The sequence below is a fragment of the Eretmochelys imbricata genome, chromosome 2 (genome assembly GCF_965152235.1).
Source record: "Eretmochelys imbricata isolate rEreImb1 chromosome 2, rEreImb1.hap1, whole genome shotgun sequence".
Taxonomy (NCBI): domain Eukaryota; kingdom Metazoa; phylum Chordata; order Testudines; family Cheloniidae; genus Eretmochelys; species Eretmochelys imbricata.
Window position 1 is genome coordinate 244693387 of NC_135573.1, and position 17463 is coordinate 244710849.

General features: G+C 43.3%; 1 protein-coding gene across 7 annotated transcripts in view; it reads right to left on the reverse strand.

Moving 5' to 3' along the window:
- PFKP (phosphofructokinase, platelet) overlaps positions 1 to 17463 on the reverse strand; it is an 85997-nt gene that overhangs the window by 64874 nt on the left and 3660 nt on the right. For all 7 annotated transcript variants that reach the window (XM_077808327.1, XM_077808330.1, XM_077808324.1 and 4 more), the window contains exon 2: positions 3525 to 3598. In XM_077808327.1, the coding sequence (XP_077664453.1) occupies positions 3525 to 3598 (74 nt within the window). The remainder of the gene's footprint in view (positions 1 to 3524; positions 3599 to 17463) is intronic.

The following is a 17463-nucleotide window of genomic DNA, read 5'->3' on the forward strand; positions in this document are numbered from 1 at the left end:
GCCATATAGTCCATGTACACAGACGCACCAGGGCAGGACAGTAACACAGGAGCTTTAAGCCATCTTTGCATACGGCTTCTTGATTTGCACTCTGTGTATTTTGGCTGCACCCAAGGATCTGTCCCTAAGGCTCCAACCCCAACGTCTGTCCACTCTCACTTCCCCATATCATCATGATGCAGGACCCAATCCATACTTCACTGCCAGTCATCCATTAAGTCATACAATAGGGGTAGCAAACCATGCAGATTGCAGACATATTAATTTCAAACCATGGAGGGGCAGGGAATGAAGGGGTAGAATTAATATTTTCCTATTACAAAAAGAGAATTGGTATGCAAATAAGCAGAGCACTGTGCTCCAGAAATCTTTTGTGCTGCGCTGCCACAACAACCAACGTCTGAATACGTGGTGTGCTCACTAGCTTGCCAATTCCTAGAATCCCCTTGCAACTCACAGCTAATTTGTAGTCCTTCTGACAAGGGTTTAGATTTTGAGGGGGCAGAGTAAGAAGTTCTTTGGCTGTCTTTCTTGCAAGCTAAAATTGTGGAAAGCTTTTACCATATTTAGCCTCAGAATAACCTACATCATATTTCATAACATAGTCGAATTAATTTCTGCATTTTGAAACAAAACTTGGAAGTGTCCAAAATACCAAAATTTGCTTGATGGTTATTTTTCAAATAGCTGTTGTTATTTTTTCTTTCAACCCTAAACTCATGTCCTTTTTAAAACTGCCACAGACTATTGGATAAACCATATGTACACATTATTCTGAAACACATATAAATGTATATGTTGCTTATGTTACTATACAAACTTCAGTGAATGCCTTATGCCAAGTAACTTTTACAGCTTAATGTGCCCAGCATTAGGAATAGCTTACATTAAAAAACAAAAGCAAAAACAAACAAACAAAAAAACTCCTTTACAATGTGTTTTATAGCTCTAGTGTCTGAACTCCGAGTATAAACAGATATGGATGAAAATGAATAAATAATCAAGTTTAAAAATATAAACAGTGTGTTAGGTAAATACAAACTAACAAATGCTGTATTTTCTAGCACTTTTATAATTAAATTTGGTTTATATGACAAACTAAAATCACCTTTAATTAGCAAAACTGCATCCCACATTTTAGCCTAGGTAAAATGTTTATTTTGGTTTATAAACTTCTAAAACATAAGAACAGAAGAACAGCCATACTAGGTCGGACCAATGATCCATCTAGCCCAGTATCCTGTCTTCTGACAGTGGCCAATGCCAGGTGCTCTGGAGAGAACGACCAGAACAGGCAATCATCAAGTAATCCATCCCCTGTCACCCACTCCCAGCTTCTGGCACTCAGAGGCTTGGAACAGCTAGTGCAAGGGTTGCATACCTGACCATCTTGGCTAACAGCCATTGATGGACCTAATCTCCAGGAATTTATCTAGTTCGTTTTTGAACCCTGTTATAGTTTTGGCCTTCGCAACACCCCTTGCCAATGAGTTCCATGGGCTGTGCATTGTATGAATAAGTACTTTATTTTGTTTGTTTTAAATCTGCTATCTATTCATTTCATTGGATGACCCCTGGTTCTTGTATTATGTGAAGGAGTAAACAACAGTAGCTTATTCACTTTCTCCATACCAGTCACCATTTTATAGATCTCCATCCTATCCCCTCTTAGTCCTCTCTTTTCCCAGCTGAACAGTCCCAGTCTTTTTTAATCTCTCCTCATATGGAAGCTGTTCCCTACCCTTATTCGTTTTGTTGTCCTTCTCTGTACCTTTTCCAATTCTAATAGATCTGCTTTTGAGATGAGGTGATCAGAACTGCACGCAGTATTCAAGGTATGGGCAAAACCATCGATTTACACAGAAGTATTATGATATTGTCTGTCTTTTTATCTATCCCAGTGGTTTTCAACCTGTGGTCCATGGACTCCCTTGGGGGTTCACGGACTATGTCTAAGCGATCTGTGGAACACTTAGACTGAAAACTGACTGAACAGAATTCAACTATATACACAGACAATAGATTTCCAAAGGAGTCCACACCTCCTTTTCAATTTTTTAGGGGTCCACAAATGAAAAAAGGTTGAAAGCCACTGATCTATCCCTTTCCTAATTGTTTCTAACATTCTGTTCGCTTTTTTAACTCTTGCAGCGCATTCAGTGGATGGTTTCAGGGAACTGTCCACAATGACGCCAAGATCTTTCTTGAGTGGTAACAGCTCATTTAGACCCCATCATTTTGCATGTATAGTTGGGATTATGTTTTCCAATGTTCATTACTTTGCATTTATCAACACTGAATTTCATCTGCTATTTTGTTGCCCAGTCACCCAGTTTTGTGAGTCTGTAACTCTTCGTAGTCTGCTTTGGACTTAACTATCTTGAATAATTTTGTACATCTGCAAAATTTTGCTATCTCACTGTTTACCCCTTTTTCCAGATCATTTATGAATAAGCTAAACAACACTGGTCCCAGTACAGATCCCTGGGAAACACAACTACTTACCTCCCTCCATTCTAAAAACTGACCATTTATTCCTACCCTTCGTTTTCTGTCTTTTAACCAGTTACTGATCCATGAGAGGACTGCCCATGTTATCCCATGATTGCTTTACTTTTAAAAGCTAAAGGCTTCTAAAGGAGAACTGATATAATGCCAACATACAATACAAATGGGCCCTCTGTTTAAAAGGTTTACTGTATTCCAATATTCACATACTTTAAAGTTAAAATGTATCTCTTTATTAAATCAGAGTACAATATTGGCATTTTCCTGTAACATTTACATAAATAGTTTTCTCCTTTTGATGTACACGTATATGTCTTTCAAATTTCCATATCCCATGCAATTTGAATGTAACTTCACTTACATATTCATCAATCACAGACACAATATTTCTGATATTTGGAAAGAAGTGGATAGGACTTCATTGTGTAGCCTGTCAACTGCTCCCTTTAGTTTGCAGAATAGGAAAGACTGTCCAGCGGCTATAGAACCAGCTGCAGACTACTCCTGTCACGTAATCTTTCTGTGCCTCAGTTCCCTATCTGTAAACTGGGAATAACACTACTTTCCTGCCTCACAGGGGTATTGCCAGAATAAATACCTCAAAAGTTGTAAGGTGCTCATACTAGAGTAAAGGGGGTGGGGGGGAGTGGCGCTAGATGAATACCTTACAGAAGGTATTCAGGTATAGATAGACAGGTCATTGCTGCATAATGCAAGGCCTGATCCCATCAACTACCACAGCTAAGTCTTCTAAATATTCCCAACCCCTTGCTCTTATATGCAGAAAAGGTCTGGAACCAGAACTCAAACTTCTATTTTAATTAGAATATCATCTCTTGGTCATTACCAGATAAATTACCTTTCATGGGTAAAAAAGGCTTTTGGTGTAACAATAAGGAACACCATGTGTAACATTTTGAGTTTTTACACCATTAAAGTCCATGTGAAATTCCACAAGAACAAGGACATACACATTCAAAAATCAAATACAGACTGAATACAATAGGAAAACTAACCTCATAGATAAAATATACTTTAGCTTCTACGTAGATTCCCATACGCACTACTGCACGTACTGCAGCATTCATACCTGGGAAGAGAAAGTGAATTCATTTATTACAAAATTATGCAAGGTTATCTCAATTTTCTAATATTAACTTGAAATACCTTTGTCTAAAACAAAATCCAACAACAACAACAACGAAGGAATTGGAAGCTATAAATTGTTCCTAAACAGAAAAAAAAGCTTTTACTATAACAGAAATGTACATACTGACAATGCAGCCAGCTCTATAAGTTGAAGGGGGCAGAGTTATTTGTTTTAGTACCATCATTATATGGACACTGAACAGGGGAGCTTGATGAAATTGTCAAGATATTATCAGAATAAACAGTAATTAGAAAGTGGTGACTGATAAATGACATAAGACTGGTGGTTTGGCACCTTGCAATTTGCAAGACTTGCAGGCACAATTCAGTGCCTGCCTCCCCTCACTCCAGAGGGGAAAGTAAGCTGTGCTAGCATTTTTTCCTGGTTCAGCTCACTTTCTTCCAAACCAGCTCAGCTGCACAGATGGTGTGTTGTCGAAGAGCAGACCCACATGATTGCGGGAGGAGTGGGGAGTAGCAACCCAGTGCCAGCAGTTCTCCCCTTGAGTACACATCTGTGATGTGGATAGCATGGGTAAGGGAGTGCCTTATGGCATCTTACTCCCCTGTGCGGGGATGTTCTGCAGCTCACAATGGAGCCCGGAGTACTCTTTTCATAGATGCCTGACAAATTGAAACACTTGGCTGAATGATGTCATACTTGTGTAAATCAGTATTAATACTTCCATATATTAAGCAGCAAATATGTTCCACAGAACCATTTTATAGCGCACCCAATGGGTGTCAATTCAAAGAGTCTAAAAGAATGTGGTGTCTATTATAATGGCTCTCTCCATCTACCGTGGCGAATATTACTCATGAAAAAAAACATGGAGAATTACCAACAGACCCCAGGCATAAGAAACAAATACAGAGCTATAAGAGAGGGGCAAGGAAGCTGAGAGACTTCTCTAACAGCTGATCAGCACTCTCCTTGGATTTACAGATACAACACAGCATCAAATATAGTATAGTATCTAGTCCCCCAGATCAATAGGATTCATTAGTTACTGGAAATAGCAAAGAAATAGATCAGCTCTGCTGATGATGTAGGTGCAAAATAATTCCTGATTTGAAACTCATAAGATGATCAAACCTCACAACAAAGTTGACCTGAATCTCCAAACCCACAAGGGAAGTCATGCATATGGCCTGTCCTCAGGGAGCCTAGATACTATCACTGCCAAGGAAGTATTTAAAGACCCACTGAACTAACCTCTTTGTGAATGTTGAAATTGATTAGTGTGAAGGTCCCAGTGACCCTGAGGTTTCCTCAAGTGCCTCTTACTTAGGAACACAACACAAATAAAGTATCTGTTATTAAACAGAAGTCTCTTATTGTGGAAGAACTGAACATTAAGGCTATGTCTACACTAGAGACCTGTACTGATGCAGCTGTAAGATCTCTTGAGTCGCCACTCTATGTCAATGGGAAAGCGCTCCCCTATTGATATTAAACCACCCCCAACAAACGGCAGTAGCTATGTCAGAGGAGAAGCCACGCTACTATTTTTAGCATGCCAGTTTGATGGGAGCCAGTGCAAGTATGCCTACATGGGCAGGGAATGGCACCCCAGCTCCAAGTGCAGGCATACCCAGTGAGGAAAACAAGTCTGTCAGCTAGGGAGAGCAAGATAGTAGCAAATATCCATTCGAAGAGGCAATTCTCCTTCCAGAAACCACATACACTTTGGGTCAGGTTTTTTAAGTCAATGCAGCTACATCAATTTCCACTGGCTGAAGATCTGGCCTTTCAAGTATCGACCAAGGCCAGGGAGGATGCAGTAATCGATGTAGAGTGTGGCACAAGGCACTCTTCACCTCCAAAATCTGTTCTCTATGGCATTTGCGGTCTCTGCCAACTGAAGAGCAAGAAGAGACGCAAGTGTCACTTAGCATACTAACATTTTTATGCAGAATACTGTTTCTCTAAACCAAGTCTCTATAGATACTGATGGTTAATTACATCCCTATAGTGATGAACAGGGTAAAGGCCATGATTCTTTTTTAGAACTATCGGCTGCTTTTGGTTCCCTTGATTTGTCTATAGGGTCTTACAGATGTGTTCAGAATGGCCATTCATTGAGTTTTCTCCTTCCCCACTTTCATCCTTCTCGAAAGCTCTCAACTGCTGCATCCTTCAGGGTTCCCACCTTGTCACCTTTCCTGTTCAACATGTATGGGTTGATTCCAAGATGTTTTGCAGATATAATAAATACTGACCAACACAGAGTTCTGTGTCTGTCTTCCACTGACTAACAGTTTCATTAGCCCAAGTCTGCGACTGACTGGAAGGAAAATGGACAGGCTGAGATTCAGAATGAATGTAACTTGCACCAGCTAAAACAGAAGAGATTCTTGTGGGCATGAAGAAGCATTTAATGGACTGGGCAAAGGCATCACCTGCATCATCTCCTGACAATGCATGCCTGCCTCTTGTCAATGTTTTCTAAATTAAGCTCCTAATGGATCAGTCGCTGATCCTGGTTTTTCAGGTTACAGCTGCAACACATTTATTTTAATCATCTGTGGCTTGTGAGGAGTCTGATCACCCACTTCTAATGCAGAATTCTTCCCAGCCAGTAACACCTTTGCACCTCCAGACTACACTATGGTAATAACCCATACTTAGGCCTAACATCTAAGACCACCTTGAAGCTTCAGCTCGAGCAAAATATAACTGTCTTCTGCCCAACCAGAGGAGACCTGCGAACACAACACTCATGATCAGGTCTTTGTATTGTTTCTCTCTCTCCCTCCTGGGTTCAACTCAAGGTGCTGGTGATAATCTTTAAAATCCTGAAATGTCAAGGACACATTAACTGCATCACATCTCTTAAGGCCGGGGAAGGAAGCACTTTCTTTTCAGCTATCTGGGGTGAACCTGCCAGTGACTTCGATTGTCAACTCTTTGGAGGAAGGGCCATGTTTGTGTTCTGTCTTTTGTGATACAGCATGGCCAGAGGGCAGCAGCAGAGCCTTCTTCCCTGTAGAGGGAAGAAAGTTTGCTATAGATTAAAGCACCTGAAACAAACTGGAGCACCTGAAGCCAGTCACTTGATAAACCCCCCCTGCTTCAATCAAACAAGAGGAGGAGCTGAAGCAGAGTGGATTGGTGTTGGAGTAGAGAGCAGTTTGGAGGGAAGCACAGGAGAGTTTGGAGAAGTGCTGTGGTGGGTTAAGAAGACTAAGACCCTAGGTAAAGGGACACCTGGTTTGTGCAGAGGGATGGCAGGAAGCCCCACAAGCTGAAGGGCAGGAAAGGGAAGTAGCCCAGGGGAAGGAACTGCTAGTTCAAGCGGTTTACTGCTATCCCTAGGGCCCCTGGACTGGGACCTGGAGTAGAGGGCGGGCCCGGGTCTCTCCCTCTCCACTCCCCTCCCCTAGGACACTAGTGGCAGTTAATACCCCAGTTAAGGGGCAAGAAATGGTGCCCTGAATCCTCCCCCCCCCCCAAGAAGAGAAAACGGGAGATTCATGATAGTAGTGCTGGCAATTTGCCACACGTGGTGTTAGCAGTGGGATCTATGCGCTGGGGACTTAAACCAGGATTAGCCAAAATCCTCCCATCCCTAAGATGGATGACGTGGTCAATGCCCTAATACAAGCCACCGCAGCCCAGCAGGAGGCTACCCGGGTCCAAGCAACCGCCCAACAGGAGGCGACTCAGATGCAGCAGGAGACTAATCATCTGTTGATGAGTCAGGCTGCCCAGGACCGAGCCCTGCTGCAAGAGCTGGTGAACCAGAGGAAGGCCCTTATGGAGCTGAACCACAACTGCGACGGGACCCAGACCATACGGCCCAGCTACTGCCTACAGAAAATGACACGGGAGGATGATGTGGAGGCATACCTCCTGGCTTTTGAAAGAGCAGCCCTGTGGGAGGCCTGGCCCCAAGATCAGAGGTCTGGTATCCTCGCCCCGTTCCTGTGTGGGGAGGCCCAGAAGGTAGTCTACGATATGGCCATGGAGACTGCAGCAGATTACCCGCAACTGAAGGCAGAGATCCTGGGCAGATCTGGATTAACGACTGCATTGCGAGCCCAGAGGTTCCATGGGTGGAAGTATACGGAGGACAAGACACCCAGATCGAAATTGTTTGACCTGATCCACCTGACTCGGAAATGGCTGCGCCCTGAGGCCCTCAGCTCTGAGAAGATGATGGAGCTCCTGGTACTGGACCAGTATAGGAGGGGGCTACCACCAGGCCTATGGGCTTGGGTTGGCCAGAATGACCCCTCCACCTATGATGAGTTGGTCTCCCTTGTGGAAAGACAGCTGGCAGCCTGCGAACTGTTCCAGACCCCAGGGGGTGAGACACAGCAAACCAGGAAGCCAGTCCCAAACCCAAGGCCCCGGACTGTCGAACCATAACTAGGAGGAAAGACACCGAGGAATGGCCTGAGGCCAAGAAGGGACCTGGAGGTTTGGAAAGAGAGGGCTGGGTGGGGGGCAGCCAAAGAGCCCCAGGCAGAGGGTGGCAACCAGAATAAGGGGGCGGTGTTAACAAGTGTGGGGAATTGGGGCATTGGGCTGCTATATGCCCCAACAGGGAAGAGCCTATGCAATGTAATCTGGGGGATCACGGAGAGCAATGTGGCCTAATCGGCCCGGTAGGGGTCGTAATGACCTCGCATGGGTATACAAGACCAATAAAAATGAATGGTATCGAAACCATAGCATTAGTAGATTCCAGGAGTGCTGTCACACTGGTCTTGGGGAAGTTGGTGGGGCAAGACCAAGTAACCCGGGCCAAAACCACAGGGGTAACGTGTTCATGGCACCGTAAATTTCTACCCCACAATCCCGGTACGGCTTGAGATCCAGGGGAATACTACCAGGGTGACTGCAGGGGTGGTCCCTGGGCTCCCCTACCCTGTCTTAATTGGTAGGGACTTCCCCAGGTTTGAGGGCTTACTCCTCCCAGTAGAGCCAGGGGAGGGTAGCAACCCCCAGGCTGAGACAGAGGCACCTACAGATAGCCTCACCCCAATGTTTGCTGAATTTGCCCCAGAGTTATTCTCATCCCCCAGAAAACGCCAAAAGTATAGGCAGGAAAGGAGGGCAGATAAAAGATTAGGGACCAGGATTCTAGCAGAGAACCTGAAAACCTCCCTTGTTGGTAGGAGAACCCGTTCAGGAGGCCAGGAGATATTCAGGCCAGTTTGGACTCTAAGGAGGTTCCTAGCCCAAGTAGTGGCAACCCAGGGGGCGGAGTAGAAACAGGCCCCCTGGAATTAGGTCAGATTGGTACCGCAAGTGAGGATTTCGGGCAGGACCAAGCCAATGACTCACTATATGCGAATGTGAGGGAGGAGGTAGTGCAAGTAAATAGCGTACCCAGAGAAGGAAAGACCAAAGGCCCAAGGCCATATTATGTGCTCAAACGCAATCTGTTGTACAGCATAAAGCAACTACGAGGGGAAGAAGTAGAGCAACTCTTAGTCCCACGGAAACACACAAGGGCAGTACTAGAGTTAGCTCACAGTCATCTATTTGGGGGACATCTAGGAGTAGACAAGACACTGGACAGAATCCTGAAAAGGTTTTATTGGCCAGGAATAGGTGCAGAGGTCCAGCGCGATTGTGCCTCCTGCCCTAATGCCAGTTGCATAGCCCCTGACCTCATTTGCGGGCCCCATTAGTACCTTTGCCTATTATTGAAGTCCCTTTCGAGAGGATAGCCATGGACATAGTGGGCCCACTGGAAAGATTGGCGTGGGGCCACCGAAACGTACCAGTCATCCTTGACTATGCCATGCGGTATCCAGAAACCGTTCCTTTAAGAAACCCCACATCCAAGGCAGTAGCAAAAACCCTACCCCGCATCCAGGCCATACGGACCTCAGTCTACCATCCACAAACAGATGGACTGGTCAAGCGGTTTAACCGTACCCTTAAAAGTATGATCCGGACGGTGGTAGTACAGGATGGAAAAGACTGGGATACCCTTCTACCGTATCTAATGTTTGCTATATGGGAAGCCCCCAGGCGTCCAGTGGTTTCTCTCCCTTTGAACTACCATACGGATGCCACCCACACAGAATATTAGATATTGCAAAGGAGGACTGGGAAGAATAACCCAACCCAGGAAAGAATGTCATTCAGCACGTGACACAGATGAGAGAGCGAATAACTCGAGTAACCCCTATAGTACGAGAACATTTGGAAAAAGCACAAGAGGCCCAGCGGACATATTACAACCGTTGGGTGAAACTACAGAGATTTCAGCCAGGGGAACGGGTGATGGTGATAGTGCCGACAGCAGAAAGCAAACTCCTAGCCAGCTGGCATGGACCATATGAGATAGTGGAAGCCACTGGGGAGACGGACTATAAGGTCAGACAATGAGACCGCCACACTTTGTACAACACTAGCTCAATAGTGACATGATCCATGACTAGGGCCCCTAGGCATTATGGGAGTACAAATAATAATGGTAAGGTGACTTATCTTTCCCTCATTGTTGGTAAGTGAGCAGAATCCAAGCGTGGACATGTTATTAGAAACTTGTTTAACCTTCGTTTGAGTTTTTTTTTTGGGTTTTTTTTTTTTTTTTAAACTTTTTGACTTGGTGCCAGCATATACGCTAACATTTCAGGAGACGGCAGCGGTGATTCATTATTAGTACCCATTGCTGGCTGCTCGATGTAAGTAAGCACCTAATTGCTATGGTGAAAGGCAACTTAAATCAATAAAAAATAAATTAAGCATAAAATACTGATTTCTCTGACCCTTTAGAGTTGGCAGTTATAGCCGTCTCATACACAATGATTGGATAAGAGGCTCCTAAATCCCACTAATTCAGGTATCCTGATGTTAAATAGGATTTTTCTCCCTTGGTTGATTAACCTTTGTAACAGTTTCTTCATTAAAAGTGTGAGGGGAAAGGAAAACGTTTTTGAACACTATTTTGCTCATTTTTTTAATAAAGTAGAGGGTCTCTACTGATGCAGTACATTTTAGTTACTGTATGGTTTTACATGTGTGTTTTAGCCCTATTTGTTATGTAAGACACTTTTTTTTTTCAGTTCAAACTTTTTTTTTCTTGTCTGTTTATATGATTTTACATGTATTCATTTTGAGCAGTTTTCCTAATGCTGAGGAACTCAACTCCACCAAAAAAATCAGAGTTACAACAGATGTACCATTTCAAAAGACAGGTAACAAATTCACTAAAAAAGTTACATGACTAAAAGGCTCAGAAAATATAATTTGCTTTAGTACTAAACTTTTTCTAATGTTAAATTATTCATTTCCTTCTCAGTGTAAGCAGCATTTTTTTGCCGGTTCCATGCTTATTCATTTTAAACCAACTTCTCTTTTCTGTTTCCATTTTAAGAACTCGCTGCTCCTTTCAGTTTGAGAAGTTTACTTTTGAAACAGGATGCCAATGCAAAGCTAAAAATGTATATAAAAATCCAGGGTTGTTTCCACACATTTACATTTTCCATGTCTATTTGATAAAGATGGGAAGATTCTAGTCCAGGAATATCAGCTTGGGTTAATATAAACAATAAGGCATTTACACAACCTGGTTTTCCAGTCATCAGTGAGAATTTCACAACTTTTACCAAACACTTAGATTGATAATTATTATTTGTAAAGCAATAGTTCCACTTCAGTGCCTCAAAAGATTTACAGTGCAACTGTCCCACAGAGTACTCTAAGCATACAGTTTTCTTCAATAAACAACTTGTTTATCCAACTAACTACTTAAATTACTTCTACACGACATTTTAGGAAGATGACCCCAAACTCATGAGTGTTTTCCTATTGATACAATTACGTAAATCTCGAAGTATGAAAGCCATGTCAGAGGAAGTGGCTCAAAAGGCGGATATGTGAGCAACACTTAGGCTTGTAACCAGGTTTCAAGAGGTTACAACTACTCTCCCCCTTCTGTCTAAAGCTACACCTATACTATGAGGTAGGGCTGTGATTCTCCTATTCTTGTACACATGCTCAGGCTAGCTCACATGGAATAGAGTGAGTATAACTAGTAGTGTAGCCACTGTAGCATGGGGAGCAGTAGCGGAGGCCATGGTTGAGTCAGGCCGAGTACAGACCCATAAGCTTCAGGCAAGTTGTATGAGGCACAGCTACACCATGCCTCTACTACTGCTACTCATGCTACAGCAGCTACGCTGCTATTCACACTCACCCTAGCTCAATGACAGCTCGCATGAGTCACACCCTTGGCTCATACTGTATAGGTAGCCTAAATAAGAGGTGGATGGATCCCAAAGCTTTTGTCTATTGCATCATGGATTGCCAGTATGGAGAAGAGAACCATTGCCTCAGGCCATTCTGTATACCCTCACTGAAAATTTATAACTTGGCTATTTAATATACACGTTACCATTGCTCAACACTGTGTGACCATTTTGCACTCCATGGCTCGCAATTTTTAAATCAAGACTAAATGTTTTTTCCTCACAGATCTGCTCTAGGAATCATTTTGGACAAGTTCTACGGCCTATGTTATACAGGTTAGACTAGATGATCACAATGGTCCCTTCAGGCCTTGGAATCTGTTTGCCTCTGTGCACAGATGGCAATACTTTCAGACTTGGGTGCTTAAAGGCAAGCACCTAGCCAATTTCCAGAAGTGTTCAGTCCTCAGAGCTTACACTGAAGAATCTGTTGCTGTTCAGTATTGAATAATCTAGTGATGTCATAAAACCTATATAGGGCTTTAAATACCTACCATTGGGTACTTACATCTGAATATTTTGGCCAGAGTGCATTCAAATATATAAAAAGATATCTACAGAGGAAAGCATGAAGTCTCTCCTGAAGCACAACTTGACTAATAAAACACTGGTAAACAATGTTTTATTTCATTACCTTTTGGCTTCTTACAACCAGCATTTCCATTAGAGTATCTATGAAATGTAATTGTATAATTACTACTGGAAAATGGATGTACTCAGTAGTCACGAGACTTGGTCCTCATTACTCAGTACACCAACGATACACACAGAGGATTTCAACAGTGGCTTAGAGACTAAATTGTGGCTAAAATAGCCATTTAAAATATGGCAACATAATTAAAATCCTTCTGAATTACCATTTTCTTTTTAGAAAGATTGTTTCCTAAACACAAAAGCACTGCTATAGCACAAAATTATTACCAAATTATTTATATATCCATAGATTCCAAGGACCTTTACAATCCTCAAGTCTGACATCCTGTATAACACAGGACATGGAATTTCCTCAAATTAATTCCTAGAGCAGATTTTTTAGAAAAACATCCAATCCTGATTTAAAAAAATCATCAGTGATGAAGAATCCACAACAACCCTTCATATGTTGTTCCAGTGGTTAATTAATTGCTTTCTTCAGGCAGCTCGCAGAAGCTACTAGATCGCCCGCCCTGGTTCTCATGGGTGACTTTAATTTTCCAGTTATCTGCTGGGAGAGCAATACAGCGGTGCATAGACAATCCAGGAAGTTTTTGGACAGCGTAGGGGACAATTTCCTGGTGCAAGTGCTAGAGGAGCCAACTAGGGGGAGAGCTTTTCTTGACCTGCTGCTCACAAACCGGGAAGAATTAGTAGGGGAAGCAAAAGTGGATGGGAACCTGGGAGGCAGTGACCATGAGCTGGTTGAGTTCAGGATCCTGACACAGGGAAGAAAGGTAAGCAGCAGGATACGGACCCTGGACTTCAGGAAAGCAGACTTCGACTCCCTCAGGGAACGGATGGGTAGGATCCCCTGGGGGACTAGCATGAAGGGGAAAGGAGTCCAGGAGAGCTGGCTGTATTTCAAGGAATCCCTGTTGAGGTTACAGGGACAAACCATCCCGATGTGTAGAAAGAATAGTAAATATGGCAGGCGACCAGCTTGGCTTAACGGTGAAATCCTAGCGGATCTTAAACATAAAAAAGAAGCTTACAAGGAGTGGAAGGTTGGACATATGACCAGGGAAGAGTATAAAAATATTGCTCGGGCATGTAGGAATGAAATCAGGAGGGCCAAATCACACCTGGAGCTGCAGCTAGCGAGAGATGTCAAGAGTAACAAGAAGGGTTTCTTCAGGTATGCTGGCAACAAGAAGAAAGCCAAGGAAAGTGTGGGCCCCTTAATGAATGAGGGAGGCAACCTAGTGACAGAGGATGTGGAAAAAGCTAATGTACTCAATACTTTTTTTGCCTCTGTCTTCACTAACAAGGTCAGCTCCCACACTGCTGCGCTGGACATCACAACATGGGGAATAGATGGCCAGCCCTCTGTGGAGAAAGCGGTGGTTAGGCACTATTTAGAAAAGCTGGACGTGCACAAGTCCATGGGGCCGGACGAGTTGCATCCGAGAGTGCTAAAGGAATTGGTGGCTGTGATTGCAGAGCCATTGGCCATTATCTTTGAAAACTCATGGCGAACGGGGGAAGTCCCGGATGACTGGAAAAAGGCTAATATAGTGCCAATCTTTAAAAAAGGGAAGAAGGAGGATCCTGGGAACTACAGGCCAGTCAGCCTCACCTCAGTCCCCGGAAAAATCATGGAGCAGGTCCTCAAAGAATCAATCCTGAAGCACTTACATGAGAGGAAAGTGATCAGCATAGGACAGTCAGCATGGATTCACCAAGGGAAGGTCATGCCTGACTAATCTAATCGCCTTCTATGATGAGATTACTGGTTCTGTGGATGAAGGGAAAGCAGTGGATGTATTGTTTCTTGACTTTAGCAAAGCTTTTGACACAGTCTCCCACAGTATTCTTGTCAGCAAGTTGAAGAAGTATGGGCTGGATGAATGCACTATAAGGTGGGTAGAAAGTTGGCTAGATTGTCGGGCTCAACGGGTAGTGATCAATGGCTCCATGTCTAGTTGGCAGCCGGTGTCAAGTGGAGTGCCCCAGGGGTCAGTCCTAGGGCCGGTTTTGTTCAATATCTTCATAAATGATCTGGAGGATGGTGTGGTTTGCACTCTCAGCAAATTTGCGGATGATACTAAACTGGGAGGAGTGGTAGATACGCTGGAGGGTAGGGATAGGATATAGAGGGACCTAGACAAATTGGAGGATTGGGCCAAAAGAAATCTGATGAGGTTCAATAAGGATAAGTGCAGAGTCCTGCACTTAGGACGGAAGAACCCAATGCACAGCTACAGACTAGGGACCGAATGGCTAAGCAGCAGTTCTGCTCAAAAGGACCTAGGGGTGACAGTGGACGAGAAGCTGGATATGAATCAGCAGTGTGCCCTTGTTGCCAAGAAGGCCAATGGCATTTTGGGATGTATAAGTAGGGTTACAGCGAGCAGATCGAGGGACGTGATCGTTCCCCTCTATTCGACATTGGTGAGGCCTCATCTGGAGTACTGTGTCCAGTTTTGGGCCCCACACTACAAGAAGGATGTGGATAAATTGGAGAGAGTCCAGCGAAGGGCAACAAAAATGATTAGGGGTCTGGAACACATAACTTATGAGGAGAGGCTGAGGGAACTGGGATTGTTTAGTCTGCAGAAGAGAAGAATGAGGGGGGATTTGATAGCTGCTTTCAACTACCTGATAGGGAGTTCCAGAGAGGATGGTTCTAGACTATTCTCAGTGGTAGTGGATGACAGGACAAGGACTAATGGTCTCAAGTTGCAGTGGGGGAGGTTTAGGTTGGATATTAGGAAAAACTTTTTCACTAGGAGGGTGGTGAAACACTGGAACGCGTTACCTAGGGAGCTGGTAGAGTCTCCTTCCTTAGAAGTTTTTAAGGTCAGGCTTGACAAAGCCCTGGCTGGGATGATTTAATTGGGGATTGGTCCTGCTTTGAGCAGGGGGTTGGACTAGATGACCTCCTGAGGTCCCTTCCAACACTGATATTCTATGATTCTATGATTCTACTCTCACTGTTAAAAATATACACCTTATTTCCAATCTGTATTTGTCCAGCTTCAACTTCCAGCCATTGAAGGTTGTTATACTTTTCATCGTGTTATACTTTTCTCTGCTAGATTGAAGAGCCAATTTTTAAATACTTGTTCCCTATGCAGGTACTTATAGATTTAAATAAAGTCATCCCATAACCTTCTCTTTCTTTCACTAAATAGACTGAGCTCGAGTCTTACGCTATAAGGCAGGTTTTAAAATCCTTTAATCATTCTCATGGCTCTTCTCTGAACCCTCTCCAACAAGATATTCTATTGTGTAAATGCATATGCTAGCATGTCTTCTATACTGCATATGTTTAGAGAAATAATTTTACATATATATATACACACACACAATAGCATCTTGGGCATTTTAGGCTTGTTTCCCCTCAAAATGCCTTCTCTGCCTCTTAAAAAAAAAATTTAGCACCAAGCACTTAGAAATTGATTTGTGACACAAGTCACTTTTTTAATTTTAGAAGTAACATCTCCAAAACACCAGATACAGTGAATACTGAAAAAGTCTATACAAATTGCCATTAACTATAAAATGTTCATTTCCTATCTGTAAAATGTATGTTGAAACATGACATGTCAACTTTTTTAGCAAATAAATTATTCTTCAGATTTATTTACAAAATGTAAAACAAATCCATGAAGCTATCTTCAAATTATGTATATACATAACACACTTAGCAACTATTATACAATATACATATAAATTCTACAATTTTGGGTGCAGAAAAGGGTTTGTTTTCTTTGGGGGGGGCATGTAATGGACTGGGGCAATATAAGACTGTAAAGCAGTAGGTGATGAAACTGCTGCACAGGTCTGCCTACCACAGAGCCATGATCTGGACTCTGGGCTGTGTAACCCAGAAGGCTATGACTATTTCATTAGTGCCCAAAAGTGTGCTAGGTGTTTTACCATACAAATAAAAAAACATGACATAGCTCTTAACTTTAAGAGCTCAAAACCAAAGAGTAAGAGTAACAAGCAAATGAAGGGATGGGGTGAGGAAGAGCTGAGGCAAGTATATAAATTTACACGACTGTCATTTAGATTTTTATGTTCTAAAACACACAGAACAACTCACTTCCTGTGGGTGACAGAGAATAAGGGGAGGGTGACATTCTATTGAAAGAGGATCCACACCTCAGGAGCCAGTGGCTGGTGTATAAATTCATCCACCAGTGCCAGTATTAACATGTCCAGGCCCAACACAGCGGGACCAACAGCCCAATGCACCTGCACACGGAATTCACAGTCTCAGGCCCCTCACTCAGATTATCTTTCACAGCATTCAAACCTTGAAGTTACCCGAACATTCTGTTTTGTGGTTAAGGTTACACTGGAGTTTTAAAGAACAGCAGTCCAGATTCTCAGCTATTCCCTGGCCACTTTACATTGTCCCACCAATCTGTTAGCCCTAGCCAATACAGAATTCCCTCTATATAAGGGATCCTGGGCCACTGTAATTGCTGTTCCTCTACCACCCTCCCCATGGTCCTAACATTAACAATTTGCCTAGGGGACACTCTTCGTGCCTCAGTGACTTGTAACTGGCAGAATGGCCTTGGGGGGGTCATTGACAGCCGACATAAAGTAGCCCTGAGACTGTTCTACATTTTGCCAAGGACCAACCCATGACGTGCAAACCCCAGTATCTGACGGCATAAGAGCTGCTTAAAGACCCCTTTCCCATGCCCCTCCCTCCAAAACTGCACCAACCACATTTGGATGCAGTCCAGAATCTGGCACATCAAGCTGATAGATCCTTGAGAATCAGCTGTCAATGTTCAATCACAATATACATCAAGAGACAGAATACCAGTTACTGGGTTTCTTTCCCCATTTAATAGCTGGGTGGCCAAAATTGTAGTGCTGACACAGCAAGTACAGAGTACACTTTACAAGCACAAATTATTTGTAACATTT